The 15283-nt window shown below is 54.2% G+C and overlaps 1 protein-coding gene across 1 annotated transcript in view; it reads left to right on the plus strand.

Annotated features, from left to right (window-relative positions):
• Positions 1 to 10035, plus strand: part of MEAK7 (MTOR associated protein MEAK7) — a gene marked incomplete in the record, with an annotated part of 17457 nt that extends 7422 nt beyond the window's left edge. Inside the window, 5 exon segments of the mRNA XM_027773482.1 lie at positions 16 to 85; positions 3445 to 3873; positions 6421 to 6539; positions 7842 to 8021; positions 8570 to 10035. Coding sequence (XP_027629283.1) covers positions 16 to 85; positions 3445 to 3873; positions 6421 to 6539; positions 7842 to 8021; positions 8570 to 8680 — 909 coding nt within the window.
• Positions 10036 to 15283: the final 5248 nt, after the last annotated feature.

The following is a 15283-nucleotide window of genomic DNA, read 5'->3' on the forward strand; positions in this document are numbered from 1 at the left end:
GGCTGGTGGGGGAAGGAGGCCCCAGGCCCTGCCCCCAGGGTGAAGGAACTGGCCACCCAGCTGCTCTCCGAGCTGAAGCTTCAAGGCAAGTGCCTGCCTGTCCTCGGTGACTTGGACCTGGGTGCTGTGGAGTGGGGCCCGCCGCCGCCACTCCTGGAGCCAGCGGCAAAGCCTGGCAGTCAGAGTGTGAGCCCCCAGCCCGTTACCCTGGAGGCAGCTTCCCCACCCCCTTCTTCCTTCTGCACAGCAGTGTGCGTCTGCTCTTAGCTCTTTTTCTTTTTGTTAATGCTTGTTGCTGTAGGGCACATGCGCTCACTAGAGAGACAGGGACAGTGAGAGGGAGAGAGAGGTCACCTCTGGGGGATGGCCATGCTGTGGTAGCATCTCCTCCTTTCTCCCCTGAGATTTTGTGCCCGTTCAAGCTGCCAGGTCCGGGGCCTGAACTGCAGTCTGCCATGTGGGAGTCCAGCACCTTAACCACCACACCACCTGCTGATCCCTCCACTTTTATTTATTTACTTATTTTGAGAGTTTTTTGCTATAGGGCACATGCGCTTGCCAGAAAGAGAGAGAGAGAGAGACAGAAAGCGAGAAATCACCCCTCAGGCAATGGCCACACCACAATCCTTTCTCCTCCATTCTCCTCTCGGGATCTTGGGCACGCACGCACATGCACCAGGTGTGAGTTTTAAGCCACCGGATCCGGGACGCGAACCGCGGTCGACTACGTGGGAGTCCAGCGACATAGCCATTACGCTAACTGCTGGTTCCCGAGCTGTGTAATTTCTAATGCTTACGAATTCCTCAAGTGGCCTTCCAATACTGATATTTAGTTTTATTTCATTGTGGTTGGAGAACATACTATATATGATTTCAGTGCTTTAAAACTTATTGAGGCATTTAAAAAAAGTTGTTTTTTTTTTTAACTGCCAAAGGGCACGTGTGGTTACCAGAGAGAGGCAGAGGGAGACGGAGAGGAGAAAGCACCCTTCATGGTGCGTGGTCATGCCACGTTCCCCTCCACTCCCTACCCTGTCGGAATTTGGGCACACATGCACACACGCCCAGGATGTTTTTCAAGCCACAGGACCAGGATTCAAACCCCGGTCGGCCTGTGGCATTTGGCTCCCTTGCCTACTATGTTCTAGGGCTGATCCGACGCATGTTTTATGGCCTGTATATGTCGTGGTTTATGTCGGGTGATGCTCAATACTTGTCAATACTGAGAAGAATGTGTATTCTCTTGCTGGGTGATAAACAGTATATATTTAAAATTTAAAAAATCTTGTGGTGAATCTCTTTGCAAAGTGGGTTTAATTTGTAAACATGTTATTCTTTTATTATAAAGCCAGATTTTTAAAATATTCAATATTTAATTCGTGTATTATTTTTAAAAATCTGCTATATGGCACATGTGCTCACCAGAGAGAGTCAGAGAGAGAGAAAGTGACAGAGAGAGGAAGTAAGATACCAGGTCTGGGACTCAAACCGTGGCTGGCCATGTGGAGTCCAGCACCCCAACTACCACACCACTTGCTGGACCTAAAGCCAGATTTTTAAAAACAGTTTAAAAATACATTATACTGGGGTCAGCAGGTGCTATAGTGGTTAAGGCGCTGGACTCCCACATGGCCGACCACTGTTTGAGTCTAGAACTAGCAGCTTGAAACTCACGCTGGGCGTGTGTGCATGCGTGCCCAAAATCCCAAGAAGAGAATGGAGGAGAAGGGATTATGGTGTGGACATCCTCCCAGGGGGGTAATTTCTAACTTTCTGTCTCTCCAGTAAGTGCATGCTCCTTATAGCAAAATAACCTCTTTAAAAAATTATATTTAGATGAGATACTTGGAACTTGGAAAGAATAAAACTATAACATAAATAAATATCAGTAGTTTGTCTTATGGGTACTATTTATTGGTTTAAATCGGCATTTTTTAAAAGAAAAGTCATAAAAATAGAAAATTATATTTTTCAACCAAGTAGAAAAAGTTCAGGTGGAAGATGAAATCTGTCCCTGATATTTTCAAGTAATACACAGGTGATGAGAAAGGGAAGTGATCACACGTAGTTTAATTAGAAGTGACAGGAATTTCTGCGATATCCCGGAAGCTGGGGGTAGGAACTAGTTGGGTTTCTGCAGACCTGGTTATGAAACGGGCCAGCGTCAGAGAAGGCGTTAGTTCAGCTTAGCCCAGAGTTTCCGTGTGTCGGGAATCACGGTTGTTCTAAATCAAGTCTGTGCATGTCAGCAAGAGCTTTATCGCTTCTGTGGCAGAGTGCCTGTGTGAGACGGGGTGGGGTGGGTAGGCAGGGACAGGAAGCACCCTCAGCAGAGAGAGAGGGCATGAGGGCTGGGCTGAATTGTTAGGTCGGCCCTGGAGCAGGGAGGAAGCCCTCCTGCCTCGGTGGGCAGTGCGAGTGTGCTGGACCGCACAGTGCTGGAGGCCAAGTGAGTCCGGCTCTGCAGCCCGGGCGACCTGAAACGTGCTGTGTGTGCATGTGCGCTGGAGGCCTGTGGGAGGGGTCAGTGCGACAGACTCTGCCAGGGTCAGGCTCTCTCTATCAGGAAACACACTTAAAAAATAACAACAACAAAAGAAATAGAGCCCTAAACGACATTTACATTTTCATGTAACCACATTAAAATAGTAAAAGGAAGCAGGGCCAGCAGGTGGAGTGGTGGTTAAGGCACTGGATCCGGCGTGGCCTGCTCCATGGTTTGAGTCCTGGACCCAGCAGCTTGAAAAATATGCTGGGCACGTGTGCGTGCATGCCCGAAATTCTAAGAGAAGGGATTGCAGCATGGCCATCCTCCTTGGGGGAGATCTCTCACTTTTCCCTTCTCCATCTCTGGAGAGTGCAAGTGCCCTGTGTCCAAGAAAAAAAATAGTGAACAGAAATAAGTAGTCCGTCCAAAATGATTTTTTTTTTTTGCTTGCATGCCTGCCAGAAAGAGACAGGAAGAGACAAGAGAATGAGAGGAAGAAGAGAAAGTACCCTGCCCATGGGGGATGGCCACTCTACAGTCCCTTCTCTTCCATCGTCCGTCCTTTTGGGATTTCAGGCACACATGCACACATGCACACGTCTGGTGTGTTTTTCAAGCCTCTGGGTCTGGGACTTGAACCATGTAGTTGGCCAAGTGGGATCTAGCTGCCTTAGCTACCAGGCCACAGACCCTGCCCTCCCCTAGATAGACTATTAATGTATAATCAGCGTACAAAGCTATTCAGCTATCTTGCATTCTGTTTTCCATGCCAGGTCTTTGAAGTTGGGCGTGCTTACGTTTACACGCGCCTCAGTTCACACGCACCTCAGTTCAGGTGCTCAGTGGGTGCACACAGCTGGACACTCCCACTCGCCGCTCCCATGTCACGGGTGCGGGCCCAGCTCGTCGCCGCCGGGGATGCGATGGCCCCTCTGACGCTGGTCACTCTCCCCTAGGTGCTGAGAGGCTGCTGGGGCCTCAGTGGCTGGCCTGCGACTGTGACCAAGGCGTGATCGAGGACTGGGTGTTCAGGGCCCCCTACGTGGCCATGTTTCTGAGCCTGGTCATCCACCAGGGCTTTCTCGTCCTGCGCTCGTCCCTCGACCTGGCTGCCCTGCTCCCCGAGCGCCAGGCAGACCCAGAGAGGGAGTTCGAGAGCACCCTGGACGTCCTGTCCGTCATCCACATCCACTCACACCTGCCGCGGGAGCAGCGCGGCCGCTGGAGCCTGCTCTTCTCGTCTGAGCTGCACGGACACAGTTTCTCCCAGCTCTGCGGGCATATCGCCCAGCAGGGGCCCTGCGTGACTGTCCTCGAGGACCACGATGGCCACGTGTTCGGGGGGTTCGCCTCCTGCTCCTGGGAGGTCAAGCCTCAGTTCCAAGGTAAGATTGACAGCCCCAGCCCAGGGGGGTGCAGCCCAGGGAGGTGTCCTGGTCTGCCAGCGGCTACACGGACACCCCTGAGCCGATGGAGGGTAGAGGTGTCGAGAGGGCTTCTCCCAGGCCAGTCCTATGGCCTAGTGGTTAGGGAGCTGGATCCCACCTGGCTGACCATGGTTCAAATCCTGGCCCCAGTGGTTTGGGAAACATGCTGGGCACATGTACATGTCTGGAACCCTGAACAGAGGGAGACGTGGATGAGGAGGGGTCACAGTGTGGTCACACCCCATGGGGCGTGCCTTCTCCCCCTGCCCTGGGTGAGCCTGTGCTCCCTCTGGGAAATTAAAGTGGGGGGCTTCCTCATCTTCTCCAGGTGTTTTTCTTTCTTTTTTTGGGGAGAGGTTTTTGCTATAGGGCGTGTGCGCTCACCAGAAAGAGAGAGACAGACAGAAAGCGAGAAATCACCCCCTGGGGGGATGGCCACGCCGCAATCCCTTCTCCTCCATTCTCCTCTCAGGATCTTGGGCACGCACGCACAAGCGCCCGGCGTGAGTTTTAAGCCACCGGGTCTGGGACGCGAACTGCGGTCGACTATGTGGGAGTCCAGCGACATAGCCATTACGCCAGCTGCTGGTCCCATCCAGGTGTTTTTCTTGACACGCTTGGGGTGACAAGCATGCTGAAACACGCTGCTGCTCTGTGGTGGGTTAACAGCCACGGGTTGTTTTTGATCCATGGGGTAAAGTGGGCAGGACGGACATTGTCACCCGTTTCAGGCGAGGAAACTGAGGCCGCACTATTGAATGGCACCAGACTAGAGGTGTGGGAAAAGTCGGGTCGTGGTTTCCTCTCTAGGGACCGGGAGGTGCTGCCACTTCGAGGCGGGCGTTTCTCTCTCGGGTCGGCTTCCTTTCCCGGGCCTCTGCCTACGGTGCCCCCAGCCCAGGCTTGCTCTGCTGTGTCTTCTGTGGTTCTGGTCGTTTTCCCGTGGTGACTGTGAGACCCGGAAGCCTGGGCTGCGTGCTCCTGATGCACTGGCCGGACGCGCCGCATCCTTCTCGCCTGCCCCAAAGCAGGCCCTGATGGCGGTGGCTGGTGCCCACGCTTACCGAGGTGCGCTTCCTGCAGCGCCTCACTGTCAGGCCCTCCTCACCCCCGTGTGGGCCCTCTACCACCCAGAGTCTGCCATCCCTCTGTAGAGCTGCCGGAGCCAGGGCCTGTGTCGTGGGGAGGGCTGTTTCTGCAGAACTGCAAGGCCATAAGCCTAGGGTGGCAGGGAGAGCTCACTAGGCGAAGGCGGTGCTTCAGGATTTGATTTTCTTCCAGGTTTTAGTCTGGGAATAGCAGGAACCTTCCAAAACCACAGTCCCCAGACGCCTGCCAAGGGTGGCCTGGCCAGCGAGCTTCTGGAGCCCCAGCTGAGGCGTGCATGTAACTGGCCCCTGCGCACGTGTACCCTCCTGCCTCCTGGCACAGGAAGGGGGCATCTCCCGACCTCAGACCTGGGGGGAGTGTCAGGTGCCCCCTCACCATGTGTTGGAGGCCCTGCTCCGGCATCGAAGACCCCTGGGAGTCCTTGCTGCACAGCTTCCACTAATCCACTAACTAATCCCGATTCCAGACGGGCTCTGCTGGGTCTTAGCGTCCCATTAACAGACAACGTGGATGATGTCAGAAAAATACAATGACCAGTTTGCAACCCTGAGTTGTCTTAGAACTGTGAGGCCAACATTCCAGCAGGGGGCAGCCGTGTGCCAAGTGGCCCGGTCCGCGGAGCCCGGTCAGGCTCTGTGCTCAGCCAACGTTTGTTCTGGAAATAACCTCTTCATACCTGAAACTTCACGTGACTTAATGCCAATAAGGGCCCTTTTTTTAAAAAAAGGTTTTCAGTTTTGCTGCAGGACATGTGAGCTGCCTGAGAGACAGAGGGCAAGTAAGAAATCACCCCGGGGGGTAGGGCGGGGGTGGCCATGCTGCAATCCATTCTCCGCTCAGGATTTTGGGCACGCATGCACAAGTGCCTGATAGGATTCTCAAACTGCTGGGTCCAGGACTTGAACCACCCACTCGGCCATGAGGGATCTAACTGCCTTAACCACCACACTACTGGCCTGGTTCCTTCCTTTTTGCCTGTGCTTTCTGTGGTGCAGTTGAAGGACCGAGGCTGTGGGTTGAGCAGACAGGATTTTGAATCCTGGCTGGAGTCTCAGGCAAGATGCTTAGAACCCAGGCCTCAGTTCCCCGGAATTAAAGCTGCTCCTGGCCAGAGCTAGGTGTTTCTGAAACAACTGTCACATTTCTTAGTGGCTGCCGTTGTGACGCCCAAGCCCCCAGCTTACCTACCTGGCTCCATGGGCAGCCCTGAGGCTTGCCCTGCTGGGGCCTGCCCTGCCCGCTGGTCTCTGGGACGCAGCCCCCAGGTGTGATGGGCTCAGGGCACACCTGAGGACAGTCACCAGGTCTGTGTTGTTTGTACCACGCTCACTTCCTGGCCTTTGTGTCGGGGCCGACGTGGTGACCCTGCTTGTCTCGCTCTCTGGTCACTTTCAGGGGACAACAGATGCTTCCTGTTCTCCATCGCCCCCAGGATGGCCGTGTACACGCACACGGGCTACAACGACCACTACATGTACCTGAACCACGGCCAGCAGACGATCCCCAATGGCCTGGTGAGGACTCGGGGGAGCTGGCGGCGGGTCCCGTGGCGGCATTGATCCCGACACCTTCAGACCAGGCAGGGCCTTGGCGCCGGGCCCAGTTCTGCCCCAGGCCTCCCTGTTAGAGCAGACGATGAGGGCGGGGCTTCCTACAGGGCAGGACGAGGCCTGTGCCGGGCCTTCCGGTGGTCTGTGAGCAGGTGGTGAATTCGGCCTGTGTCCCAGGGTCTCAGAGGGTCGGTTTGTGGCCTGTGGGCTGAGATGGTGCCACACTGCCTGCCACTAGGCATTGCCGCCCCGCGTTACAGCCGGACGCCCTCAGCCCCGTCGTTGGAGGGTGGGGTACTGTGAGACGGTGCACAGGCCCGCCTTCAGGGGTGTGGCTCCTGTCTGGTCCTTGCTTCAGAAGAAGAGGAAGAGGGTGAAGTCCAAGGAGGGCGGAGGGCTGCGTTGGCGTGGGCAGCCCAGACAGGGCCGAGGTGAGATGACGTGCCCACACACGGTCAGCTAGGCGAGGACAGGCCTTCCCGCTCCCAGCCCTTCTCGCTTTGTGCCCAGGAGCTCCTTTGGAAAGTCTCACCCCTGCTTGCAGAGCTGGGCTGAGAAGGCTACCCAGCTGGGTGGCCAGAAGTCCAGATGGCGTGCAGCTGCCGCAGGGCGTCAGGACCTGCCGGGCCCCGAGGGCACTGGCAGCAGCCTGGTGCCTGCCGGAGCGAGCACTCCCACCTCACACCCAGTGGTCCCATAACCCCCAACGGACACACTCTGTGCTGGGTCTCTTCCTGCCCCGGGTCAGAACTAGTGCCTACCACGTGCCCCAGGGCCCACTAGGGGCCAGGGAGGCAGCAGTGGCCGTCGCTTCGAGGCTGTGTTACAGGGAGGCGAGGTGGAAACGTTCTCTCGCCGAGCCAGGCCATGTGTGGAGAGAACAGGGTTTGAATCCACCCCTTCCCTCCACCCCGCTCCTGGTCTTACAGCCGACAGTCTGAGTGCATGAGTCCCTGCCCAGAAGTGGCTGGGAGGACGGGGCCGAGTGTCTGCGTCCGTGTGCCCTCGTTCAGTGGCCTGGGCTTTGTGACTCTGCGGTCACTGTGCCTCCAGCCAGCCTCACCTGTGAGAAGGCCAGCGGGGACACCCAGAGACATCCTGGCTGTCCTATGACTTGCAGGGGAGGCTCATGTCACAGCAGTCGGGGGTCTGCACGGTTAAGCAGGGCCCTGCAGGCGACTCGTCCTTCGGCCTTGGGCTGGTGCCCGCGCGTGGTATCTGCAGGCCGAGGGGCTGATGCGGGTCCCTGTCTGCCTTTCTCCGCAGGGCATGGGCGGGCAGCACGATTACTTCGGGCTTTGGGTAGATGCCGACTTTGGGAAAGGACACAGCAGAGCCAAGCCCACGTGTACCACGTACAACAGCCCGCAGCTGTCCGCCAGGGAGCACTTCAACTTCCACAAGATGGAGGTGTGGGCCGTGGGCACGGCCAAGGGGGTGCAGCTGGTGAGTGGGCGCGTGTGCTGGGCACTGTGACCGTGGGGACCGTCCCTCACGCCCTTGGCTCCCCCTCCCACTTTTCCACCGGAGAGGGTTGAGGCCACTTGCTGGGGGACTGTTGCTCTGGACAGAGGCCGAGGGTGGAGTGGACGGCCCTGGGAAACGGACCTGCCTGAGGTGAGAACTTGGGTGGGCTGGGACCGTCACGACTTAGGTCACCATGACAGGTGTCACCCACGTCTTGGGCTGCGCCCTGCAGAATGACCATAAACACACCCTGGGATCCTGATGCTGGAGGTCACTCGGGGGGCCCCTCTGCCAGATGCACAGGGCCTGGGTTCCCTCTGGACCCCGGTTCTGTGAGCGCTTGGTACCGGAGAACAGGGGCTCAGAGAGGGCTTGGAGCCCACCTTTCCTGTGGCTTTAGCAGAGGGTTGACCCGTGCCCCAGAGCTGGAACAGGAGCAGGAAGTGACCGCAGCTCCTGGGCTGTGGGGAGCGACTCGTCTCTCCCTGCAAGTCCCTGAACACTGTCCCTTCCTGTCTTCTCCCAAGGGCGAGAGCAAGAGGAGCATCCTCGACACGGACCCCGAGGCCCGGGCCATGCTCGAGATCAGTGGGCGGCCGTGCCTCAGCAGCGGGTTCCGGGACACCTCCGAGGACTAGTGGGGAGCAGCCCGGGCAGCGGCCTTCCTGGAGCCAGTGCCTGGAGCTTCCTGGAGAGTGGTGCAGGCTAGACGTGCCAGATCTCTGGTCCCCCACACTGGTCCACGTGACATAGCGCTGCATGCCCATGTGCAGGGTGACCTGCAGGCGCTCGGCCGGAACTCAGCGGTGCCAAGAAAGCCCCCGTTGCCAGAAAGCCTGTGTCAGGTCAGCAGCTTCCCTTCCTCCTCGCTCACTGTGTGCTGGGAGAACCCTGAGGTGCTGAGACCTCTGCCAGTTGCCCATGCTGGCAGGGTGAGCTTCTGCCACGGAAGAGGGGCTCCCACCTGCGGGGTCCCCGGGCTCCTGCCCAGGCCAGCCCAGCTGTCAGCAGGCCTCAGTGGCCCAGCTCAGTTGGTAGAGGACACAGGCGTCTGTTTGAACCTCCATGCCTTTCAACAACAGCTTCTGAGGGCGCGGGGTTTCCGTGTCTCCGTGTGTATTGGCACAAGCCTCGACCGTCGGGGAATGGTGCAAGACTGGAAGCTGACGTGGCTCACGGCGGTGTGGGCCCTCAGCAGGGCCTGTACGTGAGGCGCCCTCAGCTGTCTGAGTCTGGGCTGTGAGCAGACGGGAGGGTCAGGCGGTCTGTCTTCGGACAAGCAAAGCCGTTCGTTCCTAACATCACTGGGGTCCCTCCCAGTCTGGGCGCGGCTGGCACTGGCCTGGGCTCTGGACCTCGGGCACCAACGGCTGGGTCACAGCCATCAGCATCACCCTGCCCAGGTCTGCTCCCCAAGGGAAGGGTGGAACTGAGTGCAGACTGCCCTGAACAGACCGCAGTGCTCCCGACGGGCTGAAGGTTACCTCAGTGGGTTAGCGTCGGGGCGGAGCTGCTGTCTGCCAGACGTGCTGCCCACACAGGCAGGACTGTATGCCCACGGGGCCCAGCCGTCCCCTCCGGGAACCCCCGACCTGGAGGCGCTCTGAGCTGGGCTGGGAGACGGCACCTCTTCCCGTCGTCTCTTGCTGTTAATCTTCGACCTTTTGCAGATCTGATGAAAACGCAGCCTCTTACCACATCGATCGCCTTGACGATAAGCCATAGTGACTGAGCCGTTTGCATTGCAGGGGCTGCTTTTTCTCAGGAGGGCCGGCACCCCTCCACTTAGCTATAGCCCTGACTAAGGCAGAAGTCTCACACACGGGTCTGCAGGGAGCACGGCCCGGCGCAGGGCGGGGCACAGACGGGGCTCAGGCCATCCATTTGCCTTAGAGAAAAGCAGGCAGGGACCAGCAGTTGGCATAATGGCTATGTCGCTGGACTCTCATGTAGTCAACCGCAGTTCGAGTCTTGGAGCTGTGGCTTAAACTTATGCTAGGTGCGTGTGCGTGCGTGCCCAAGATCCCGAGAGGAGAATGGAGGAGAAGGGATTGCGGCATGGCCATCTCCCTGGGGGGCGATTTCTCGCTTTCTTTCTGTCTCTCTCTCTTTTTCTGGCGAGTGCACGCGCCCTATAGCAAAAACCTCTCCCAAAAAAAGAAAAGCGGGCATCTGTTATCCTCTCGGGGGTGTGATGCCATCTTCCCTGCTGATGGGCTGGCAGGCAGAGGACAAGGGGACTTCAGAAGGTTCTTGGACAAACAGCAGCAAAGTGTTCTTCTGGTGCAAAAAAATTTGAAATCCACACTTAGTTTTTCTTTATTTTTTTTTAGTTTGATATGGGGCATGTGCGCTTATAAGAGAGAGATAGAGAGATAGAGATGAGAGGTGACAAATGAGAGAGAGAGGGAACCAGCAGTTAGCGTAATGGCTATGTCGCTGGACTCCCACATAGTCGACCGCGGTTCACGTCCCTGACCCGGTGGCTTAAAACTCACACCACGGGCGTGTCGTGCCCAAGATCCCGAGAGGAGAATGGAGGAGAAGGGATTGTGGCGTGGCCATCCCCCCTGGGGGGTAATTTCTTGCTTCTCTCTGTCTGTCTGGCGAGCGCACGCGCCCTATAGCGAAAACCTCTCCAAAAAAAAAAGAAAGAAATGAGAGAGAGGGGAAAGTGAGAAAAGAGAGAGGAAGGGGAGAAGTGAGAAATTGTCCTCCAGGGGTTTAGCCATGTCACAGTCCCTTCTCTTCCATTCTGTCTGCATTTTGGTCACACATGCACACGTTCTTGGCATGTTTTTCGAGCTGCTGGATCCAGGACTTGAACCTCACAGTTGGTCATGTGAGATCCAATGCCTTAATCACCACACCACCTGCTGGTCCCAGTGTTGATAATTTTTATATTTCCTAGGAAATGGTTGATTTTATCTGTCTGCAAATTAATTTACATAGGATTGACCGAAGTATTTGAAAATTTTCACAGTTGTTATTTCCCCCTTCCTGTCTCGTGTTTCCATTTTTCCTAGATTGGGTTCTAATTTTGTTCTAAAATTTTGCATTAATATTGTTCCCTTCTGCGTTTCTTATTTTAAAATTTTGGAGTCGGTTGTTAATTAAGTAAAACAAATGAGAGTCAATAAATACATGAGACTTTCCTTTGAGCTCTGAGTTATTTTGCAGTACTGCGTAGGTTCTGAGAGGTATGCATTCATGGGCGGCACCTAGATTTTCTGCCATTTTTATTTTGATTCCTTCGTTAACACTTTGAGATGCGAGAGAATTTCCCTAATCCTCTTCGTCCGTTTTTGATTCTACAGTGATTGCGCCTTGGAGTCAGTGGCAGTGGCTTACATGTAAGCATTGGACATCTTTGTGGGACGTGGTTTAGAAACTGTGTAAACAGTGTATAACAGCAGGTGAAGGGTAGGAATCAAGTCGTCAGCGTGCCCGTCATGCGGCGCACGTTCGATGTCCGTCGTCCTGGTGCGGGGGTATTGACTTCCTGGCGGCGTGTCACTCGTGTTCGTGTTCCGTCACCCCCTCCACTCACTGGCTTCCGTGCGTAGATGGTGCATCATTAACTTGCGTACAGTGGCCTGTCAGTCATTGTCCCCGGCACCCTCAGGCACCTGCTGCAGTTTGATTTGCGTCCTTTCGTGCCTTCAGAGTCACCTGGGGAATTTCTGTGTCTACCCGAAGAAGAAAGCTGAAACAAAGTAAGTAAAGCAAAAGACACTATTTGGGCCAGGGTCAGGGTAGTCAGCTGGCCCCACAGGACCCAGCTTGCCCTGAATATGGTGTGCCGAGGCCCCAGGTTCCTGGGTGACGGACGTCAAAGGCACAGCTCGTGACTGGGTAAAGGCACAGCCGTGTTGGGCTCCACACTATGATCGGGGCGCAGGGGGCCTCATGCTCACCTGGAGTCATTTCGCTGACTCTTAAGCCAAGTGTGCAAACAGCTGGTCTGGAAGGAAAGGGGGATGGCCCTGGGCAGGGCGACTGTCGGTCACGCAGCCCGGTGAGTCCAGGCGACCTGGAGCTACACTGGGCTGGGGTCCTAGGAAAGCCACAGATGCGAGAAGTTTCCTTTCCCTCCAGCGGTGATTCAGGTGGACTGAATCCTCTTTGCCAGAAAACCTGGCCTGTTTTGGAATCCTTCAGCTTCCTTAAAGTTTCAGTGTGGTGTGACATTTTAGCACGAGCGACTCCACCTGTCTGATCTGGGCCTGGCGTAGGAGCCTAGTCCCACGCCAGTGGGCTCCTGGAATTTGCATTGAACATCTGCAGGCTTTCTCCGGATTTCCCGTTGAACTTGCATTCTGGGTGGGTGACTGCCTTGACAGGGCCCTTCTTCGTCTCGCCCAGTGCTTTTGGCCTTGGTCTGTCCCGTCCGGCAGTAATAGCACCGCCCTGTTGCCTGTGCTCTCTGCTCACGGACACCCGCTCGTTCCACCACTTGGTGGAGTGCCTGCCTTTTCTCCATTGACTTGTTCTGGAATTTTGTCAAAAACCAATTGGCTCGTGGAGGGACTGTTTCTGGACTCTTCCGTCCCATTGGCCCGCGTGTCTGTCGCTGTCCTTGTAACGCGGGGTTACCGTGGTTATAGAGTAAGTCCTAAACACAGCAGTGTTTTTTTTTTCTACTTTTTTTGTTTTGGCCAGAAGGTGCTCATACCTACTAGAAACAGAGAGGAGGACGGAGAAAGCACCCTCCCGTGCAGTGGGGTCAGGCCGCATTCCCTCCGTCCTGGTGGGATTTGGGGTGTGAGTGCACATGTGCCTGGTGAGTCTTTCCAGCATCTGGGGCAAGGATTTGAACTGCAGTCGGCCATGCGGGATAGGCCCCCTTAGTGGCTGAGCCAAGGGGCTGGCCTGTTGGCATTTTCTATGAGGACAGCTGTGTCAGTGCGGGGTCAGAGTTATCTCCTTTCCAGTCTCCCTTCCGATGCCGTTGTGTCTCTTCTTTTCTTGCCATCGCACTGACTGGTACGCCCAGTCCTTCATGGGACAGGAGCCGTGAGCCAGTCTCGCCTAACTCTTCAGCTTAGGGGGAAAGCAGCCTTCAGCAAGTACGGTAGCTGTAGGTTTTTAAATGTCCTAAATCAGGTTGAGGGAGTTCCCTTCTGCTCCTGGATTGGTGAGAGTTTTTATTTATTTATTTTTAAAAGAATTATTAATTTAATTTAATTTATTAATTTATTTTAATTTGACCAGAGAGAGAGACAGAGAGAGAAAGAGAGGGAAAGTGAGGAAGCAAGCCACCAGGTCCAGGACTCGAACCATGGTTGGCCATGTGGGAGTGTCCAGCGCCTTAACCACCATGCCACCTGCTGGTCCCGTTTTTTTCTCTTAATACCATAAATGGAGGTTGAATTTTATTAACTGCTTTTTTTTGCATCAGTTGATACAACCACACGCTTTTTTTTAGGTGATTAGCACGGTGAGTTATACTGATTTTTGAATATTGAACAGCCTTTCTTGGATGAACTCTCTCCGGTCGTGGTGTTTTGTACTCTATGTGACTAGCTATAATTTACTAACAGGTCGAGGGGTGTGTGTGCATGGTCTTGAGGAATTTTGGTCTGTAGTACTGTTTTTGTTTACTTTTTGTATCAGGGTAATTCTGGCCTCATGGAATGAGTTGAAAGTGTTCTCTCCCCTTAAAAAAAATTTTTTTTTAAACACGATTTTTAAAAAATTTTTAATGTATTCATTCATATATTTTAATTTGACTAGAGAGACACACACAGAGAAAGAGAGGGATAGTGACAAAGCAAGCCGCCAGGTCCAGGACTTGAACCATGGTCGATCATGTGGGAGTGTCCAGCGCCTTAACCACCACACCACCTGCTGGTCCCCCATCCCCTCTTATTTCCTAGAAGAGGCTTGTACACTTGTGATTTCCTGTAATGCTTAGGAAACTCAACAATGAAGCTATCTGGCTTTGGAGAATTTCCCTTTTTGGAAGGGTTGTTTTTTATAATTATTTTATTTATTTTAATTTGACCAGAGAGAGACACACAAAGAGAGAGAGGGAACGTGAGAAAGCAAGCCACCAATTCTGAGACTTGAACCATGGTCAGTCATGTGGGAGTGTCCAGCACCTTAACCACCACGCCACCTGCTGGCCCATTGGAAAGGGTTTCATTATAGCTTCAGTGTCTTTACTTGTTACAGGGCTGCTCAGATGATCTATTTTATCACCAGTGAGTTTTGGTAGTTTGCAGAGGTCAAGGAATTGGTTTGTTTCACTTACCTTGTTGAATTTAGGTACATAAAATTCTTTATAGTAGGGGACCAGCAGATGACGTAATGGTTATGTCACTGGACTCACATGTAGTCAGCCATGGTTCAAGTCCTGGACCTGGCAGCTTAAAGCTCATGCCAGACGCGCGCGCACACGCTTGCGCATTTGTGTGTGTACATGCCCTGTGTGTGTGTGCCCAAGATCCCGAGAGGAGAATGGAGGAGAAGGGACTGCAGCATGGCCATACGCCCTAGGGGTGATTTCTCACTGTCTGTCTCTCTGGTGAGTGCATGCGCCCTGTAGCAAAAATCTCTCTAAAAAACCAAAATGATTCATAGTATCCTTAACCACCACCTGCTGGTCCCCCATCCCCTCTTATTTCCTAGAAGAGGCTTGTACACTTGTGATTTCCTGTAATGCTTAGGAAACTCAACAATGAAGCTATCTGGCTTTGGAGAATTTCCCTTTTTGGAAGGGTTTTTTATAATTATTTTATTTATTTTAATTTGACCAGAGAGAGACACACAAAGAGAGAGAGGGAACGTGAGAAAGCAAGCCACCAATTCTGAGACTTGAACCATGGTCAGTCATGTGGGAGTGTCCAGCACCTTAACCACCACGCCACCTGCTGGCCCATTGGAAAGGGTTTCATTATAGCTTCAGTGTCTTTACTTGTTACAGGGCTGCTCAGATGATCTATTTTATCACCAGTGAGTTTTGGTAGTTTGCAGAGGTCAAGGAATTGGTTTGTTTCACTTACCTTGTTGAATTTAGGTACATAAAATTCTTTATAGTAGGGGACCAGCAGATGACGTAATGGTTATGTCACTGGACTCACATGTAGTCAAGCACGGTTCAAGTCCTGGACCTGGCAGCTTAAAGCTCATGCCAGACGCGCGCGCACACACGTGCGCATTTGTGTGTGTACATGCCCTGTGTGTGTGCCCAAGATCCCGAGAGGAGAATGGAGGAGAAGGGACTGCAGCATGGCCAT

This window comes from Tupaia chinensis, unplaced genomic scaffold (genome assembly GCF_000334495.1).
Source record: "Tupaia chinensis unplaced genomic scaffold, TupChi_1.0 Scaffold000355_1, whole genome shotgun sequence".
NCBI lineage: Eukaryota > Metazoa > Chordata > Mammalia > Scandentia > Tupaiidae > Tupaia > Tupaia belangeri.